This window comes from Podarcis filfolensis (genome assembly GCF_964270895.1).
Source record: "Podarcis filfolensis genome assembly, chromosome: 4".
Taxonomy (NCBI): domain Eukaryota; kingdom Metazoa; phylum Chordata; class Lepidosauria; order Squamata; family Lacertidae; genus Podarcis; species Podarcis filfolensis.
Window position 1 is genome coordinate 98,852,562 of NC_139607.1, and position 20,397 is coordinate 98,872,958.

General features: G+C 44.5%; 2 protein-coding genes across 2 annotated transcripts in view; both read left to right on the forward strand.

The window, feature by feature from the left end:
* LOC310761873 (uncharacterized protein) overlaps positions 1-20,265 on the forward strand; it is a gene marked incomplete at its 5' end in the record, with an annotated part of 59,062 nt that extends 38,797 nt beyond the window's left edge. The window contains one exon of the mRNA XM_083612072.1: positions 17,920-20,265. Coding sequence (XP_083468198.1) covers positions 17,920-19,346 — 1,427 coding nt within the window. The 3' untranslated portion in view covers positions 19,347-20,265. The remainder of the gene's footprint in view (positions 1-17,919) is intronic.
* The window catches only part of LOC310760763 (uncharacterized protein), a 36,411-nt gene continuing 21,949 nt past the window's right edge, over positions 5,936-20,397 (forward strand). Inside the window, exon 1 of the mRNA XM_083609915.1 lies at positions 5,936-6,109. The gene's annotated coding sequence lies outside the window, so the exon portion shown is untranslated. The remainder of the gene's footprint in view (positions 6,110-20,397) is intronic.

The window sequence follows — 20,397 nt, forward strand, 5'->3', positions numbered from 1 at the left end:
GGGTCGGGTGGTTTCCAAATTAAATAAAGACATAAATCGCCTTCCTTTGCACATGTCAATATCCTCATTATTTTTAAAACTTATTTGCCCTTCATCTGAAGATTTTACATTATAAACATTCAGGATTAAAGCTTGGCTTTCTCAAAAACAAGTGAAGCCAAAGAAATCTCTCCTTTCTTTTCTTTTTGTGGATGGAGTTACAAAGTTTGTTGATCAGGGGACTGCTGTGGAAGTAGTGCATCTCGATTTCAGTAAGGCTTTTGACAAAGTCCTCTGTGATATTTATGTGAGGAAGGTGGTAAAATGTGGGCTGAATGAGGTAACTGTTAGGTGGATTTGACTGACCAAACCCAAAGAGGACTCCTTCATGGTTCCTCCTCATCCTGGGGAAAAGTGACCAGAGGGGTGCTGCAGGGTTCTGTTCTGGGCCCGTTGTTGTTCAACGTCTTGATAAATGACATGGATGAAGGAACTGAGGGGATGCTCATCACATTTGCAGACAACACCAAACGGATCATAATGGCATCCTCTCTCTGCTTCAGCAACAGACAGGGAGACAAAGAACAGCGCAAAAGCACAGCAGAGCGGAAGAGATAAGACTGACTTCCGTTCTTACACTTCCCAAGCCTAGGAAAGTAAACAGGGGCATGTGACATACTAGCCACATATCCAGCAACGGGAGGAGTGAATTGCTAACTCACCACACATGATTGCAGGTGATATAAGTAAAAAAACCTCCTCCTTTTTGCTTATGAGGTACCTAAGAGCCTATATAGATTCCTTTTGTAGGATCTCTGTCGCTAGGAGAAAATAGCAGAGACCAACCAGAGAATATTGAGAAGCAAAGCAGCCAGTAAGCCTGTTCTTTACTAACTGTTGCAACACACACAGGAGAGAGGAGGAGGACCCCGAGCCATGCGTGCAAGCCCTTATATAGACATTTTTAATTGTCCGCCCTGGAGTCCAAGACCACCCCCAGATACATCATAGATACATCACAGAAGGGGAGTAGCCCAAGACCATCCCCCAGATACATCATATCTACATCACAGAAAAGGCTGTCTACAACAGAAATCTGAGTGCGTTGTTTTTACCTTGTCTGCCAGTTTACCTGTTAATGGTCACTTGACTGGATTACCTGGGGAGGCTGGTCATTCTTTTGTAATGATAGTACTTAATTCCTGAGCCAGGTCACAGGCTCACCCTATTCACACCTTAAATGTGCCCTTAAGGCAGGATTTGTGAGGACAGAGAGAATGGGGAGGTTTCTGCATTTCCTTTGACCTTGTAGAAAAATATTTGAGGTGACTGAAAGAGTCAACATGACTTTAGGACTTTTCCTCTGCGTTTTGGACATGTGGTTATATATTTCTATATGTGTTTGCTTGATACATTTAAGAACATTAATATGTATGTATGAGACCTAAACATTCTTATAACAATTCCCCCCTTTGGGGATATAATTTTTTCTAAAAAATTGTTGCCCCACAAATAACAACCTGGCATGTTGTAAATGGATACCTTTGTGTAAGAGACTTGCATGTCAGGCCTCTTAAGGCTATTTGCAAGTGTAGCAATGCCCATAGCTGGACATAGGGTACCATATAAAAAAAAATACATGTTGCATTTTGTTACTAAATTACTTGTGGCATTCTAGCACTTTGGGAGAAACATTCTCAATAGTGGTCTATGCTTTACACTTAGCGGGAAGGTCAAATAATGAGTGAAAAATGCAGTTTTGTGTGTTCCCAGGTGTCAAAGCTAGCTCTCCTCTGGTCTCACACCTCCATCATACCACAGCAGCAACAATCCCTGGTGAATCCCTGGTGTAGGGCTTTCATATTGACCATGTCACCTTGTAGTGGCACAGGTATGGACATTTCTTGAGAGAGATATCTTTGCCTTGGCCTTTCTATGGGATTTTTATTATTATAGGCTCTGGTCTTGGACTCTAGGAAAGTCGCTCAGTTGCAGCCTGGATACACTGGCCCAATTCAAACTGAGTCCAATTAGAACTTATATAGCCCCATGGTTCTCAGCTTTTCAAAGCAATCTGTGAAAAACCATTCTAAAAAGGTCAGTTGTCCAAATTAGTCAATTTAATTCTATAAAGGACCATTCCTGCTAAATCAAAGCATATGCACCTTCATGTATCTGCTGTTTAATGGATCCTGAAGCTTATTCTTGGTGAAGTGAATTTGAAACCATTTAAAAATGGATAGAGAAGTTTGGCACACTGCAGAGTGCCAGGTGGAACAAGGAAATGTGGTCATAAATTGATCTAATCTAAATACTGGACAGTGCAATAGCCTGATCTATTTGAAAGCTTAAAATGCACGAGAATCCTCCATTGGGGTGTAGGCAATAAGACACTATACATTGAGCATAATAGCAATTATACACAAAAATTGAATCCCCCCTTTGTGGAAATAACTTACTCTCAGACACAGCATTCCTACATAATAACACACAACATACTAATGAAATCTGAGTTGCCTATCTTGAGGCAATCGTGATCTTTTACATATCTTTTCAATCCTGGGGCACAGAGTCTTGAGGTTTAAAAGGTGAGAGAATGTGCTTGCAATTCAACTTTCCCCCCTTTGTCAGCCCCCTCCCTGTCAGTCTATATCCTTTGGAAAGAGATAGCTGTGGCCACTCTGGTGTCTTTTGTTGTTGTTGCTGCAGGTAATAAATAGTCTTGTGGTCACGAGGAATTGGGCTGAGGGTTTTCCATCGTTGGGTCTGCGTTGACATCTGTAGAAGGGATATCCTGTAAGCGGGAGGGTGGGGCGGCAGGACTTTTGGGACTTAAAGACACAGTTATAAAGGTAAGAGGTAAAAGCCAAAAGGGGGAGAATCTACTTCAGTTCTCTTGGGAAGCTTCAAACAATAAAAATCTTGGCGAGTTAAGCATTTTATTCATTTCAATATTATTATCACATTTCCATATAATTACTACTGTTTTTATGTGCTTAAATTACAAAAAAGTAAAAATATAAAAGGAAAACAAAAGTAAAAAAGATAGATTACCAGCTAAACAATTTTTTCCAGATAAAGAATAAATGGACTTGACAGAACAACAGCAGATTTTTTTAAAAAAAATATTATTAAATAATACAAAGATATTATCAAAACCACACAGATTGTTACTGGACTGGAACCTTAAGGACTAGGAGGTGAAGGAGGTGGTGGTGAAATGCGCACACGATTGTGGCTATCCAATGAAGATGAAAAATGGGGGAAATTATGAAAAAAGACTTAAAATTCACCACATGCTATCTGATTTTTAGATGGTACCTGACCCTATCCAAATCAGTCAAAATAAATAATTATCCGCAATAAGTATTGGAGATGCAGACAAAGTGAGGGAACCTTATTCCACATGTGGTGGACATGTCCCCAAAGGGAAAATAAATAAAATAAAATAAAATAAATGCTACATCTTGTGTGTTTGTCAATTCCGGGAAGAGCATTCCTGACCCAGATTTTCACAGGAAGTCCCTAAGATGATTCCCCTTTCAAGCAGGATACGTGAACCTAGGCCAGTATGGTCCTCCTCCTCTGGCAGATGGAGAACCCCTTCTCCAAAGCCCCTCCCTCCCCCACTTCCCCATGAGGGTCCCCCACACCACCCATCACTCACCAGGATGGCTTTGGCCGTCTCCTCCTTGGAGCACTTCAGGGTTCGGAGCCCCCTGAGCTGAGCTGCCTGGCAGTTCTGAATCACCTCCGGCAGGTACAGCTGATCTTCCTCCAGCAGCTGAAAGGCAAAAGTCAGTTCCTCACGAAGGGAGGGCTTCTCTACCTCCGAGAGTGCAGAGTGGGGGGCAAGGAGGGCAGGTCTGAGTCCCTGCTCTGGTTCTCTCCAATACTCACCTCTGAGCGACAGATGTGTAACCGCAGCACATCTGCAAAGAGAAGGACATGGGGACAGGTGAGTCCGTCTCTGAGCACCTGGCAAGGCTATTCCAAGAGTTTTCTCCTGATTCCATGTCCTACTGCAGGGGAGGAGGGACATCCCAGGCCTTGGGGGCCAATCCTGGCCTCCTTCAACCAGAATGTGGCTCCCCAGGCCAGGCGTAGGCAAACTAAGGCATGGGGGCCAGATGCGGCCCAATCGTCTTCTCAATCCGGCCCGCGGACAATTCGGGAATCAGTGTGTTTTTACATGAGTAGAATGTGTCCTTTTATTTAAAATGCCTCTCTGGGTTATTTGTGGGGCATAGGGATTCATTCATTTCCCCCCCCCCATATAGTTTGCCCCCCTACATAATAATAATAATAATAATAATAATAATAATAATAATAATTTATTATTTATACCCAGCCACTCTGGGCGGCTCCCAGTAGAGTGTTAAAAACAGGACAGCGTTAAATATTAAAAACTTGAAGAGGGCTGCCTGTCTTTTAAAGATAGGATAGCTGCTTATTTCCTTCATATCTGATGGGAAGGTGTTCCACAGGGTGGGCGCCGCTACCGAGAAGGCCCTCTGTCTGATTCCCTGTAACCTCGCTTCTCGCAATGAGGGAACCGCCAGAAGGCTCTCGGAGCTGGACCTCAGTGTCCAGGCTGGACGATGGGGGTGGAGACGCTCCTTGGTCTGAGGGACGGTGGACCGGCCCACGGCTGAAAAAGGATGCTGACCCCTTCCCCGGGCTAACAAGATGGTCAATATTCGGCTCCACTCCACCCTTTTAAAATTTAAATATCAAACAGATCCCAACTTTCAGAGCATGTAAATCACAGGAGTGGAAAGACCTCTTCTCCACTCACAGAAATGGGACAATACTTCCTTCTCCCACCTTTAAAGGATACGTAAGGAACCTCAACTTCACTCTTCAAGCCAAAAGACAACACTTCCCTGTCCCCGGGTGAAACCCCTGGCCTTTCATTGGTAGAGCCGCCACCACGCCTCTGGCGTTTACCTCACGGGGACTGACTGAGCGGACAGCAAGATGCTTTCAGCCTCGGACACTTGGTGGGTTCTGAAATGGCCGTGCAGGCCACATTCACGACCCTGATGGGCTGGATTCGGCCCGTGGGACATAGTTTGAGGACCCCTGGCCTACACTGACTGGCAGCAGCTCCCCAGAGTTTCAGGCAGGGATTTCGTCCAGCCCTTGCAGGAGATGTCAGGGGTTGACCCTGGGACATTCTGCATGCCAAGCAGATGCTCTAGGGCTCCCCATATTTCCCTAGCCTTTCAATGTTATGCTATTAGCAATCGTGGAGATTCCACCTGCCTCTTTTTAGAGAACACTCACCTGATCGATTTTAAGAATAAATAAATAAATAAATAAATAAATCCCTGCCCATCTGGTTTCCCCTGCCACTCGGGGCGGCTTCCAACAAAATATTAAAATACAATAATCCATCAAATATTAAAAACTTCCCTAAACATAATAACAACCATCCATTTTCAGTCCATTGAATTAGAAATTAAGCATTTCTGGAAAGGGAAATAGCATACTTTGTATATTAGCATAAAAAGCATGCCTAAGAAAGTATTACTCATTTACTCATTTAATTTATTACTCATTATTACTCATTTTGGCAGGGGAAGGGTCTCCCTTGGGAGATGGTGGACTCTCCTTCCTTGGAGGTTTCTAAGCAGAGATCGGACGGCCATCTGCCATGGATGCTTTAGGGAGATTCCTGCATTGCTGGGGGTTGGACTAGATGACCCTGGGATCCCCTCCTATCTCTCCACTCCGGAATTCTAGGAGGAGCTTCCTTGCCTCCTGCAAAGCCCTTTTCCCTGCAAGCTCTTCCTCTGGTTTCTGGCCAAGGGAGGGAGATGCTCAGAGTCCAGCCAAGAGCCTCACCCCCAAAAGGATACCTGGGCATGGGCCTAGCCAGGGGGGCAGCTGTCCCCCTAAATTCATAAAAAATAATAGAAATCTGAGGTTCTGCCAAGCGAGAGAGGGCTGAGCTGGAGGGACTCGGCTTGGCAAGGGTTAAAGGGAAGTGAGCTGCCTTCCTAGAGAGGCCAGGAAGCAAGAGGGGGCCAGGTCCTCCAGAGCCAAGGCCCCTCCCTCCCCAGTCCTTTCCTTGCTTTGGGGTCTCTCCTGCAAGGGCTGCCTCGCTGTCCCCTCCTGGGATCTGGTGAGTCTCCTCTCTCTCCCCCCAGAGGGTGCAGTGGGGAGACGGGGGGGGGGGGTCCCAGGGCTGCAGCAGGGGAGGATGCCTGGGGGGCCTGATCCGGGAGGGGCCAGGTCTGCCACGCTCTCCTTCCTGCAGATCAGAGGATCCCAAACTCATTTGGCCCTCCGCCCCCCCTTCAGAAAAGATCTCCCTTCTTTAAACAAAGGAGTCCCTGGGACTTTAACTCTGAGTGACATCGCTCAGCCTCATTGCACAACAGAGGAAACATGTGCAAATGGTTTTCCAAAGCTGGACGAGGAGGTGGACTAGCCCCCTCCCCAGGAAAGGCCAGGAATAAAGCGAGGGATCCCAGCCCAGAGTCTGGCTGCTGAATTGCAGACCAGTTTCCCAGTCGTCTCCAAGGGCAGCTCCCCACGGAGGCCACTGCAGCAATCCCCTCGCACCCAGAGCATGGCATCCCAGGACCACGTCCTCTCTGTCCCAAAGGGATTGTTGCTGGCAAAGCAGCCGGAAATGGGCGCCCCTACTCACCGAACCTCCAGGGACTTTAGCATCAATGGCTGTGTGTGTGTTAAGCTATCTAGCGGAATAATAATAATAAATTACCTGCCTAAATTTCAAGGGATGTCTTTGGCCCTGCCCACTTGGCCCTCAGGGGGTTGATCAGATACATACCTGGCCCTCAGAGCAAAGAAAAAGGGACCCCACCGTAGGAGTCTGTCTGGAGAGCAGCAGAGAGTCCAAGTGCAAGAAAAAGAGACAGAAGCAGGGGAGTGGGGGTGGGGAGCAACTCCTGAGGACCCCCGGGTGAGGACCCCCACTACAACCAAGCATCCATGTTTCACAAGATACAAATGACTCCCTTGTCAGTCAGTTCTGACTTCACGCATGGACTGGAAGGCAGCAGAAACCAGTTTGATTAATCACCCAGAAATCCCTTCAGTTGCCTCCAAATTTTGCATTGCTAGAAGCCTAGAGGCGTATTTCTTCTCCTCTTCCTCCTCTTTCTTTTCAAAAAGATAGCTCATGGTCTGGGATGCGGTGCAATCCTGTCCTGGTTCCCAGCAAGACTCATCCATGCTTGCTCAGGGAACCATTCCCCCCCCCCCCGTCCTCCCAATTCTGTAACAGAACAATGTATTTGCTTCGTAGGATTTCCTAGAGCTTTTCATTACGACAGACAGAACTTGTCAAAAGACCAAAGGGTTCCTTCTGATCTCTCAGAGGCTTCCTGAGAGGACAGATGGATGAGCGAAACTCAGCTGGCCCTGGAACAGGAAGAGGCCATGGCAGCCAAACTGGGAGCAGTGGGGGATTCTGGGAAAACCCAGTGCAGAAGATCCTGGATGAGGAGGACACCCTCCGCTCAGAGGTGCAAAGAAAGCAGTTGAGGCAGTTCTGCTGCCAGGAGGCCAAAGGACCCCGAGAGGCTTGCAGCCGACTCTACCACTTTTGCCACCAGTGGCTGAAGCCGGAAAGGCACACGAAAGCTGAGATGCTGGACCTGGTGATCTTGGAGCAGTTTCTGGCTGTCCTTCCCCCGGAGATGGAGAGCTGGGTGAGGGAATGCGGAGCGGAGACCAGTTCCCAGGCGGTGGCCCTGGCCGAAGGTTTTCTCCTGAGTCAGGCAGAGGAGAGAAAGCAGGTGAGAGAGACTTTCGTCTGGATACTCTCAAGGGGCTCCAAACAGGACAGAGAACATCCCATAATGGTCTGCTGATGACCCATCCTTTTTCTGGGAAAGCATCCATGGAAAGAGATCTTGCACCCTTCAAGTCTTTGTCATTCTCTTTCTAATATTTCTCACCATTCTCGGTTTTGAATCCTTGTTTTCAGGGAAAGGATCTGTTTGCAGAAATGAAGCTGGATTCCTGTGAGGCAGAGAGGCCTCCGTTGGACACCAGAGAGAGGCCACCAGGTAAGGAGGAAGGTGGTTTTCTCCATTTGGTCTCATTCTGTTGGTTTTCCAACTCATCTGAGGGTTCTTTTCATCTTGTTTTGGGGGGAGACAGTTGGGAACAAGGGTCCAGAGGAGAGGAGATGTATTTTTGCACCACAAACATATGAAATGGGCACAAACGTCCAAATGCTCTCAGCAGGAAAGGCTTTCTCAAAGGCCCATCTGCAGTTAGAGATGCCCTGTTTCACCTGTGAGAGAAGCAGACACTCCTGGCGTCCTGTTTATCTTTTTGCAGGTGACAGAAGGATGCCTGCAAGACCTCCTGATCCGTCTTTTCATGGGGACAGAAGGGAAGCAGCGGCTGTGGAACCAGATCAGGTCAGGGGAAGCTGCCTTGTGGGGACAGAGGCTGAGGGATGGAGCAATGTCATGGGCTGGTTGGGCACAGAGGAGTGGTGGGAGAATGCAGCTGGGGAACCAGGAAGGGAAGATGGCTCAGAGCCGAAGGAGTGGAGGTAGAAGAAGGATTGGCGGTCAGAGGGGGAAGAGTGATAAGCCTGGGAAGAGGAGGTGTCAGAAGCTAAAGGGGTTACAGGGCTTAGTGAGCTGGAAGACTCTGTGGCAGAATGCAGTGCAGAATCAGAGGCAGAAGAGGAAGGAGGCGAGTGGGAGAGGAAGGTCGAGAGGCAGAGGTGAGTCAGGATAAGGAAGATTGTCTCCCTCTCCTTTTGCCAGAAGCCACCCTCCCTGCTTGTCTCTCAGAGCCAGGAGACCTGTGCATTGCAGAAATCTCTGCTAGATAATCCAAGACAGATGGCCATTCAAAATAGGCTTATTTTATTTCTAGATTGATCACTGAATGCTAAAATTGGTTTCTAAGGGGTGGACAAATGAGAACAAATAGTGGCCTGGATTCACCTAACGAGCCCCATCTACTGCAAAATGGGGCTTGCCCCCCATTCCTCTCCCCTCCATGCCCCCATGACCCCCTTGGATTTGACTGTAGGGCATTGGGAGGGAACTCCCCAGAACATCTCACGAGGAGAGGAGAATGTGGATCCTTCCATTGGGGAAACTGGAATGCTTGCGTAGGCAGAATGACCTGGAAAACACAAGGTGGAGTACCACCTATTTGCACAAAGTTGAACACCCATAATTAAAACGCAGAATAAAATCAGCATCCATATTTATAATGTGCAACAAAGCAATCCTATTGAAACAACACCACAATTAACAGTAAGAACACAACAGAGCATTGTGTAGCAGATCATATTTCTGTCTCAGAGGAGAACATTTCCTGTTTCTTTTAGGGTCCAGTGTGCTTTGAAGATGTTGCTGTTCGTTTCACGGACGAGGAGTGGGCATTGCTGGATCCTGACCAGAGAGCTCTGCATAAGGACATCATGGAGGAGAATCGTGGGATCGTGGCCTCTCTTGGTAAGGCTCCCTGTGGGATCGTCATATCTGCCTGGAAATTGAAAAAATACCTCAATGTGACCAACCTCATATATTTTCACAGAGCTCAACAGCACCCCCTGTAACACCTGGGAACTTAACACCCCCACAATAAAGAGTAAATTACAGTTTTTTCTTTGAACAATCTTCCTCAAATTATTCCTTTTTCTACCATGATTGTGTTAGGATATTGATGTTCCTTTCCACCTAAACTGATGTGTGGAGCTATCGTCTGTCACATTTCTGTTTACATTCCAGCACAGCTTGCTGGGAACTTGCGTTTGTGTATAGCTTTTGCCTCATGCTTCCTGCTCTTAGACATGAAGGAGAGCAGACATGTTTTTCTTTTCTTGATCTATGCTGAATATACTGCTTGTAAATATTCTTTACATATGCCTCTGTCCACCCCTTTTTTTAAAAAATAAACATTTTATTAGTTTTTACAATATCAACGACAAACAAAAATATAAAACAAACAAAACATAACAAACATAAATCATAACCTTATTGAAAATAACAGTTATTTACTTTGTAAAACGACTTCCTCGTTTCCCCTTAGTTGAATTTCATTGCATATCCTTATAACGGTTTTCCAAATCCCAATTTTAATACCCTTTAAATTAAACATTAACATATTTAAATCTTCTCCTTCTTGTATTAAACATATTATTTTATCAGTTAACATAAATACAATCCTAAACCCATTAAGTATCTGGACGCTATTTCCAGTTATTTTAGCTTAACAAATTTAGCTAAATAATCATTAAATTTCTTCCATTCTTCGTGGTGTTCCTCCTCCTTCTGGTCACGGACTCTTCCGGTTAGATCGGCTAGCTCCATAAAATCCATCATCTTCATCTGCCATTCTTCTACTGTTGGTAATTCTTGAGTTTTCCACTTTTTAGCTAACAAAATACGAGCCGCAGTTGTTGCATACAAAAACAGATTAACATCTTTCTTGGGCAATTCCGAACCTGTTATTCCAAGCAGAAAGGCCTCTGGTTTCTTTATAAATGTATATTTCAACATTTTTTTCAATTCATTATAAATCTTTTCCCAGAAGTCTTTCACCTTGGAGCAGGTCCACCACATATGAAAGAATGTTCCTTCCTTTTCTTTACATTTCCAACATGTATTATCACAATTATGATACATCTTTGCTAATTTTACAGGAGTCAAATACCATCTATACATCATTTTCATAATATTTTCCTTTAACAAAGTACATGCGGTGAACTTAACCCCTTTCTTCCACAATCTTTCCCAGTCCTCAAACATTATGTTATGTCCTAAATCTCTTGCCCAATCTACCGTATTTTTCGCCCTATAGGACGCACCTAGTTTTCTTTTTTTTTATTAAGATATTTATTAGAATTTTCAAAATATTACAGAATGAAAAAACAAACCAATAAAGAAGATAAAAAGAAAAGAACAAACCCCTTCCCACTGTGTAAGGAAGAGGAAAAAAGAAAAATTCAAAATAAAAGACACAAAAATGACAATAATACAGCAATCCTAAACCCTTTAAAAAAAAGAAAAAGAAAAAAAAGAAAACATATAAAACAAATTCATTATTTTCAGATCCTTAACTGTCATTACCTGTTCTCTTAGACCTCCTCCTCCTCCCTTCCTTTGTATCCTTGTTATTAATTATCCCAGCAAATCCTTTCCTTTCGATGTTTCATAAAATTCTATCATTACACTACCCTAGGTTGTTTTAATCTTATCTTACTATAATAGAATAAACCTTAAAATTTGAAAAGCTTAAATCTAGACCTTACGCTTCTTATAATCGTAATATTCTTTCATAATTCTTTAAGCATCTTTACTAAAGCCAGGTGATTTCTTCCAACATTTTTCTATCATTCATCAACTTTATAAAACAATCTAATAATGAAAAAAGAAAGAAAGATATAAACAAATCCAATCTTTATCCAACGTCCCTTCCTCCTGGTTCCGGGATTTGTCAGTCCTTGTTCCCATCAGCCTAGCCCATTAACCTGGTAACCTTATGTCCAAGGCCCTCAAGTCACTTCCCTGACCCTTCAGCGGCTCTTCTTCATATTTGTAACTGTAATTTCCCTTATCTCCTGCTCGTGGTAACTCCAGCCTAGCAATGTCTCTTACTCGTGGTAGCTCCACCTTGACAATGTTTTTAACCCTTCTCGACAGATCAGACCCTTTTCCGAATTCATCGCTGCATTCCATGTAGTATTTCAAAGCATGTTTCAAGGCCTTCCAAATTTAAGAGCCCCCACAGTCCCAAACATTTCGCCGCCCATTACCATATTTGAAAAGTCCAGACATCCCAACATAGGGGGGTCAATCCAGCCCCCCATTTCCAAACCACACCAAACTTTCCCTTTCCAGCTCTGGCTTTTTCCAAGTTCATTAGTCCAGTCCGAAAGATCATACTCCTGTTGATTCTGTTCTGTCAAAACACACTCCTGATTTAGTGCCACAAACTCCTGTTCTGTCAAGACGCACTCCTGGTTTGAATCCTGGGTAGGCTCCACATATTTTTGCACTGTCTGGTCCAAATATCCCACTGCCTGTTCAAGATTTCTAGTCGAGGTCACCATCCAGTTCACCTTTTCATGTAATTCTTCCAGTAGAGCATTTGTTTTGTAAAAAGCAGACAACAAGGCTTCTGAGTACATTGTCCTGCAAGGTCAGATACTTGTTCCCACGGTTAATCTGTAGCAGCTGTCGGTTCCCTAGAGTTGGTTACAATTTCACAAACTCCCCCTAGGGGGAAGACTTGTTTTTATTCTTGCTACAGAATTTCCTTTTTGGAGATACTTTGTCCATATATATTCCTTTAAAATGCGAAAGGGAACAATGGAATCGCAAAGTTTCTCTTCTTTTAACTATCTGTCGAAAAGCAATTGTCTTTGGTCAATGAGCTTCCCACGTCAGTCCTGACATCCCTCTCCAGGATCCGGATGGAGGAAAATTACTTCCCTTTAAAGTCACTTCAAACAGTCCAAAAAGGAAAAATTCACAATTTAAAATGTTGAAATCCAATCTTTTAAAAACGATTTTCTGAGCTCTAGTTTAATTTGCCTTTACTTTATTCTGTTTACAAAAGAACGGAAGAGTGACTTCCTGTTTAGCTCTTCCCGTTCCGTACCAAATTCAAATAAATTTTTATTTTTAAAGTCCGATTCTGTCCTGCTCTCAAATCTTTGTTTAATATCCAATTGTTCAAGTTCTTAGTACTCACGGGTGCTTATTTTAAAGTCCAAATTGTCCCAGGATAAAGGCAGCACTCTCCGGCAACAGCTAAGCGGCTTCGCTCCTCGGAAATAGCGATTGACTCACAGCACCGCGCCACTTCCCCCTCCTCACTTCGGAGCCCGTTGATGGGTTCCTTAGCGGATTGGGGGGGGTGCTAAAGGTGCCCACCGAGTCCCACGGTCACAGGCTTCATCCGCCTGTGATTTTAAAAGGGTCCCCGCTTCGCCGTAGCGGAGAAGACCCGTTTTCTGCTGAGCCAGTCCCCCCAGTTCAGAGGAAGTCCGCCATTGCTGGTGGCGCCACCCCGGAAGTCAGGACGCACCTAGTTTTCAGGGGGGGAAATCAAGGAAAAAATATGACCCCCCCCCTCGCAGCTCTGGGAGCAGTGGACAGGCTGCACGCAGCCTGTGCACTACTCCAAGACCTTCTCCCTGCTTTTGCGGGAGGTGGCGGAATTCCCCCACCTCCCGCAAAAGCCCACAGGAGCCCCGCGTGACTCCTGCGGGCTTTTCGACCAGGAGGGAGAAGGGACTGAAACGGCCAGTCAGTCCCTTCTCCCTCCTCGGGGAAAAGCCCCCAAGAGCGGCACGCTCTTTAAAGGGTGCGCGGCTCCTGCGGGCTTTTCTAGGAGGTGGGGGAATTCCCCCACCTCCTAGAAGAGCCAGCAGAAGCCGCGGAGCCCCTTTAAAGAGTGTGCGGCTTTTGCCTGCTTTTGCGGGAGGTGGGGGAATTCCCTCATCTCCCGCAAAAGCCCACAGGAGGGTTGTAGAGTAGCGGGAAGGCGTCGTGCGCCTCCCCGCTGCCCCCCATCCTCTGGGGCTGGCGATGGGGGAAGCGCTGCTTTCCCCACCGCCAGCCTCAAAGCCGGGTTGGAGAGTAGCGGGAAGGCATCGCGCACCTTCCCGCTGCCCCCCATCCTCTGGGGCTGGCGATGGGGGAAGCGCTGCTTTCCCCCACTACCAGCCTCAAAGAGCAGACTCTCCTGGCTTCAGCGGAAGCAACTCGAAGCCTCCGGAGCGCAGGCTTCGGAGGCTTCGCGTTGCTATCGCTGAAGCCAAGGAGCCTGCATTCGCCCCATAGGACACACACACATTTCCCCTTCATTTTTGTAGGGGGAAAAGTGTGTCTTATAGGGCGAAAAATACGGTATCATCACCGATTTAACTTGTTCATCTTTCGTATGCCACTCCAGAAAAGCTTGTACATTTTAGATAAGTTTTTACCTTCAGTATCTTAACAACTCCATCTCCAACTTAGATTTTTCCAAGGCAAAACCATTTTTCTTTTCCAGTTTATACAATTCGTTAATCTGGTGGTAATGTAGCCAATTTTGCTTATCTTTAATTTGCTCAAATGGTCCTAATTTATAACCTTCCTTTTCCTCTATTAATAAGTCATAATATCTCAACCATTTGGTATCCATATTTAATTTTTTCTGGGCCGTTGCCTCCACTGGTGAAAGCCATCTGGGCGCCTTTCTTTCTAAAAGGTCTTTGTATTTTATCCAAACATTATACAACGATTTCCGAATTTTATGATTTTTAAATGCTTTATGGGCTTTTACTTTATCATACCACAAATATGCATGCCAACCAAACACATTATCAAATCCCTCCAAATCTAGTAAATCTGTATCTTCTAATTTCATCCATTCTTTAATCCAACAAAGTGCGGCAGCTTCAAAATAGATTTTTAAGTCTGACAGAGAGAATCCCCCTCTTTCTTTGGAATCCGTAAGTAATTTATATTTAATTCTGGGTTTCCTCCCCTTCCACCCTTCTGTCGCAAAGAGTTAATTACTCTGCTGATTAGAGGGTGCTCCAGCTTCTGAAGAGTCCTGAAGCTGCGGGTCGCTGTTTGATGCTGTTCCGCGGACCGGAGTTTGCTCGGTTACCGGCCGGTGGGCTGGAGCCAGCTGGGAGCCTGCCAAATGCCCCCGTTTCCCTTGGACGCATCCCAAGAGATTGGGCTGGTCTGAAGTTCCCAGGCCATCTTCACTGTCAGCTTCAGAATTGTTAGGAAAGCTAAGCAGATTCAGGTTTTTGTTTTTGCTCCTGTCAGTCTTGGGTTGACCAAAGAGACGACTGGCAGCGAAGCTCAGGTGCTGCCAGCCAGAGAAGAAGCAGGCCTAGGGAGAGGAGAGTTAGCAGCGGAAGGCAGAGAGGAGGGGGAGAGGAACTGTCATCTGAGCTCTGAACAAAGGGGAGAAGAAAAAGAGAGACAGAGAGGCAGACAGCTGTGTGAGAGCTACAGGAGTGAGTCAGACGCTGGAATGCAGGAAGCATTCTCTGCCAAATTTAAAGATACTGGAAGAGAAGGTGGGGGCTTCCGTGCTGGGGAAGGGGGAGGAGCTCAGTCTGGGCAACTCCATCTTATGGGGAGGACAATGAGTAGAGGAGCTCTGTCCAAGTTTGTTGTTTTAGCAATAAATCTGAAATCATAGAATCATAGAGTTGGAAGAGACCACAAGGGCCATCGAGTCCAACCCCCTGCCAAGCAGGAAACACCATCAGAGCACTCCTGACATATGGTTGTCAAGCCTCTGCTTAAAGACCTCCAAAGAAGGAGACTCCACCACACTCCTTGGCAGCAAATTCCACTGTCAAACAGCTCTTACTGTCAGGAAGTTCTTCCTAATGTTTAGGTGGAATCTTCTTTCTTGTAGTTTGGATCCATTGCTCCGTGTCCGCTTCTCTGGAGCAGCAGAAAACAACCTTTCTCCCTCCTCTATGTGACATCCTTTTATATATTTGAACATGGCTATCATATCACCCCTTAACCTCCTCTTCTCCAGGCTAAACATGCCCAGCTCCCTTAGCCGTTCCTCATAAGGCATCGTTTCCAGGCCTTTGACCATTTTGGTTGCCATCCTCTGGACACGTTCCAGTTTGTCAGTGTCCTTCCTGAACTGTGGTGCCCAGAACTGGTGCTTCCTGAACTGTGGTGCCCAGATGCTATGCTCCTATTGATGCAGCCCAGAATTGTAATTATTAACAGCCAGAGTCGTCTCACGACCAAGCCATAACAAGGACTGACATTGGAGATGGAGGGGATGCCATGACTGGGCCAAACAAAATCCACCCCAGAGAAGAGCTAGTCTTATGGAATCTCAGGTAGTAGTAGCAGTGATGAGGATGAGGATGATGATAGTAATAGTAATACAGTGGTACCTCGGTTTACAAACTTAATCTTTTCTGGAACAGAACTGTTCTTAAATCGAGGTACCACTGTAGTAATAATAATAATAATTTTTATTTCTACTCTGCCCATCTGGTTGGGTTGCCCCAGCCAATCTGGGCGGCTTCCAACACATATATAATCATGAAACATAAATAATAATAATATGAATCCATATAAAAAGAACATTAACTTTAAAATGAACAACTTATACTAGTGGCCAAAATTGTGGAAACCTTTTGTGAAAAGTGTATTTCTGAGGTTTGATGGCTCCTAACACCACTTTTGTGTGGAGTAATACCATAAAATTATAGAGCAATGGAAAGAATGTAATGAAGAATGTAATGCAATGACTTTTATGAAGGAGTATTTATTAGAACAGCAGTCATAAAGAAAAAACATGAAACCTTTGGTAACCATTGGTAACCTTTAGCTTTCATTATGGCCTTACAATGCCTTCCCATGAAGTGAACCAAGTTTTTTGTTCTGCAGCTCTAATAATGTGAAATCAAGACTGAATTTTTGCCTCTGTTAATTGGGCTTTATTGCTGGGTTGCCTTTGATTAACAAGTTTCTTTTGTCGGCTCCATAGATTTCCGATTGGATTAAAGTTTTGGCTATTCCCAGGCCATTCCGGCAGTGGAATAGGATTATCTTGAAAGCACCGTTTGCACACAGCAGCAACATGACATGAAGCTGAATCTTGTTGAAATAGAAAAATAAATAAATAAATATATAAATATATATAAATGCTTCAGTATCTGGGAAAAGATCACCTGCGGAATGCTTCAGTTGGGGCTAAAGTATTTCATTTATGTATTTTGCGGCATTTACATTCCCATTAATGACGCAAATTCTGCCCACACCTTTTTCTGCCATCCAACCCCAGATCATCACACTATCTGGGTGTTTCATGGTCAGTGTAATGCAAGTCGGATGTAAATCTTCTCTGATTCTTCTTGTGTATTTCATGCCGTCACTACTAAGCAAGGACATTTGGGTCTCATCCCTCCAAATAACACTGTCCCATTGTTCCACTGTCCACTTAACAAGGGTTTAGTCATGTTGTTAATCTTTTCAAGCTTTGCTTGAGAGATAACAATGGCTTTTTCCTTAGAACTCTAACATTTAGACCAGTCCTTGCACTCAACTTCACATTACATGGCTTCATGTCATCTTGTATACACCCAGATGATATTCTTCTGTCGTGTAGGGACAGACTCTCCATTCTTCGATCGTCACTTGTCTTTGTGCACCTTTTCCTGCCTTTACCACTCTGATTTTGTAGTGACTGAGTCTCCTTATACCTCTTCAAAAATATAGAAAGGCCAGCTTTGGTTATGTTTCACCCAATCTCACTTCTATTTTCTTCAATAGATTTTATTGCATTAGCCGTGTGGCCATAGCATGATATACATAGAAATAACAACATAAAATGGGGGTGGGGAGGTAAAGGTAGATATCGTCCTGGGCAAATACTATTTTCTTCATAGCTGTAGCCTGGTTCACTTAATAGTACTATTTTACATCGCTTTCTGGGTGACCAGTAAACTCTTTGTGCCTTTTCTATAATTTTATTATGTTTTACAACCTCACTAAATGAAAGAACACAAAAAAACCAACCAACTTTTTAGCAATCACGTAACACACTGACAAAAGTCAACCTAAGCAAGTTGTGCTTCCTTTTTCTGGTTATTTGGCTACAATGTTTGATAGAATACGGATAATTAAACAAACTTTGTTGAATTGCATTCTTGATTAAATTATCTTTCCGTTGATATATAATTTTATATATTACTCCAAAAGAAGCAGAGTTTTGAGCCATCAAGCCTCTGAAATACACTTTTTTCCAAAACTCTTCCACAATTTTGACCACTACTATATATGAAACAAACCAACATTCAACAACACATCAGAATCTCATAATAAATATGTTGGTTAATGACAAACAACACAGGTAATGAACACCCCCCCCAACTTCCTTCAGTTCTTCTCCATTTGTTCCTGAGGCTCTAACCCCTTTTTGTCTCCATTGCAGATTGTGATGAATCGGAAATCGAGAACAAAGGTGACCACGATAAAATCCCCAGAGAGGAGAAGCCACGTAAAAATTTAGAATGTGGAGAAAGCTGCAGTCAGAGCTCCCATTCCACATCCCATCAACAAAATCTCATTGGAAATAAACTCTATCCGTGCACGGAATGTGGAAAAAGCTTCAGTCAGAGCTCCTCTCTCACTTCCCATCAAAGAATTCATACAGGGGAGAAACTCTATCAGTGTGTGGAATGTGGAAAGAGCTTCAGGAACATCTCCAATCTCACTTCCCATCAAAGTATTCATACAGGGGAGAAACCCTATCAGTGTGTGGAATGTGGAAAGAGCTTCAGGAAGAAGGACACTCTCACATTTCATCAAAGAATTCATACAGGGGAGAAACCCTATCAGTGCATGGAATGTGGAAAGAGCTTCAGGCATAGCTCCTCTCTCACTTGCCATCAAAGAATTCATACAGGGGAGAAACCCTATCAGTGTGTGGAATGTGGAAAGAGCTTCATGAAGAGCTCCCATCTCACTTCCCATCAAAAAATTCATACAGGTGAGAAACCTTATCAGTGTGTGGAATGTGGAAAGAGCTTCAGTGACAGCCACAGTCTCACCTCCCATCAGAGAATTCATACAGGGGAGAAACCCTATCAGTGTGTGGAATGTGGAAAATGGTTCAGTCAGAGCTCCCATCTCACTGCCCATCAAAGAATTCATACAGGGGAGAAACCCTATCAGTGTGTGGAATGTGGAAAGAGCTTCAGGAAGAGCTGCGATCTCACTTGCCATCAAAGAATTCATACAGGGGAGAAACCCTATCAGTGTGTGGAATGTGGAAAGAGCTTCACCAATAGCTCCCATCTCACTTCCCATCAAAAAATTCATACAGGTGAGAAACCTTATCAGTGTGTAGAATGTGGAAAGAGCTTCAGTCACAGCTCCGGTCTCACTTCCCATAAGCGAATTCATACACGGGAGAAACCCTTTCAGTGTGTAGAATGTGGAAAGAGCTTCAGTCACAGCTTCAGTCTCACTTCCCATCAAAGAATTCATACAGGGGAGAAACCCTATCAGTGTGTGGAATGTGGAAAGAGCTTCAGGAAGAAGTACATTCTCACTTCCCATCAAAGAATTCATACAGGGGAGAAGCTCTATCAGTGCATGGAATGTGGAAAGAGCTTTAGTCACAGCAATAGTCTCACTTCTCATCAAAGAATTCATACAGGGGAGAAACCCTATCAGTGCATGGAATGTGGAAAGAGCTTTAGTCAGAGCTCCTCTCTCACTTCTCATCACATAATTCATACAGGGGAGAAACCCTATCAGTGTGTGGAATGTGGAAAGAGCTTCAGTCAAAGCTCCAAACTCACTTCCCATAAAAGAATCCATTCAAAGGTCGGAAAAACCATTTTACAGCTTTAGGAGCTAAGAAATCCGCACCTTTATTACCTTGCGTTTGGCTGATTGACATCTAATGCCTTTTGAACATGTGGTGTTTTGTGTTTTTATGTTGTAACCATCCTGAGACCTGTGGGTGTAGGAATATGTGCCAATATTTAAATACCTAGGCGTCTCCCCCCCATAAAATATTTAATTTGGCCTGTGGCGTTTGCCCTCCTAGGTGTATGGCATCATACTAGGTCATAAGGAAAGGGTTAACTAAGTGTAAAATGATTAACCAATAGGAACCCAAGGGGAGGAGTTAGAGTTGTTAGGAAGTGAGTCTGGAGTTAGAGAAGGAGGGAGGATAAGTCTGTGGGTTGGGCTAGTTTGATGCGAGAGAGTGAGAGAATCTGTTAAGAGGAGTCAGTTAAACAGCTGGGATAATCAGTTAGAAGGTATTAGGAAGGTATAGGCCGGTAATGAAACTAAGGTTAAGAAACTGACAAGAAAAATTATCTCAAACCATAAACTTGTTAATGCTTATAAAATAAACTTGTTTATTTGGTTTAATGTTAACAACTGTCTAGATGCAGTGTGTACCTGAGAGAAACGGGTTGGTGGCAGCGGGGATGCTATCCAGTGGTGGCACAGGGATCAATAGACCGTCAAACGTCTGGGGACCCTGTGTGAACGCCACAAAAGTGTCGGCAGCGGTGGGATAACATCAATACGCCTGTGAGATCCATTCAATACCCTGTGGTGGGATATTTAGATTGCTGCGCCTAGTCACCAAAAAAGCGACGGCAGCAGTGGGATCCAAATCAATATGTTTGAGGCAGGATCAGATAGATACGCCTGTGTTGGGGAAAACAATACTCCTGGAGGGGGAAGGGTAAATCTGTGAAGTGATTACCTAGCCTGAGTGTGTAGTTGTAAAATACCCAAGGTAAGCCACAAAGCCAAAATAACAAGGAAAAAGAGAGCTCAAAATCTGTTCTGGCAGAGGGTTTAGGCTCGTGGTCAGAGGAAGTAAGCTTGAAGGGTTAGAGAGAAAACCCATAGCAGAACTTTGGGACCAGAGTCTTGAGAG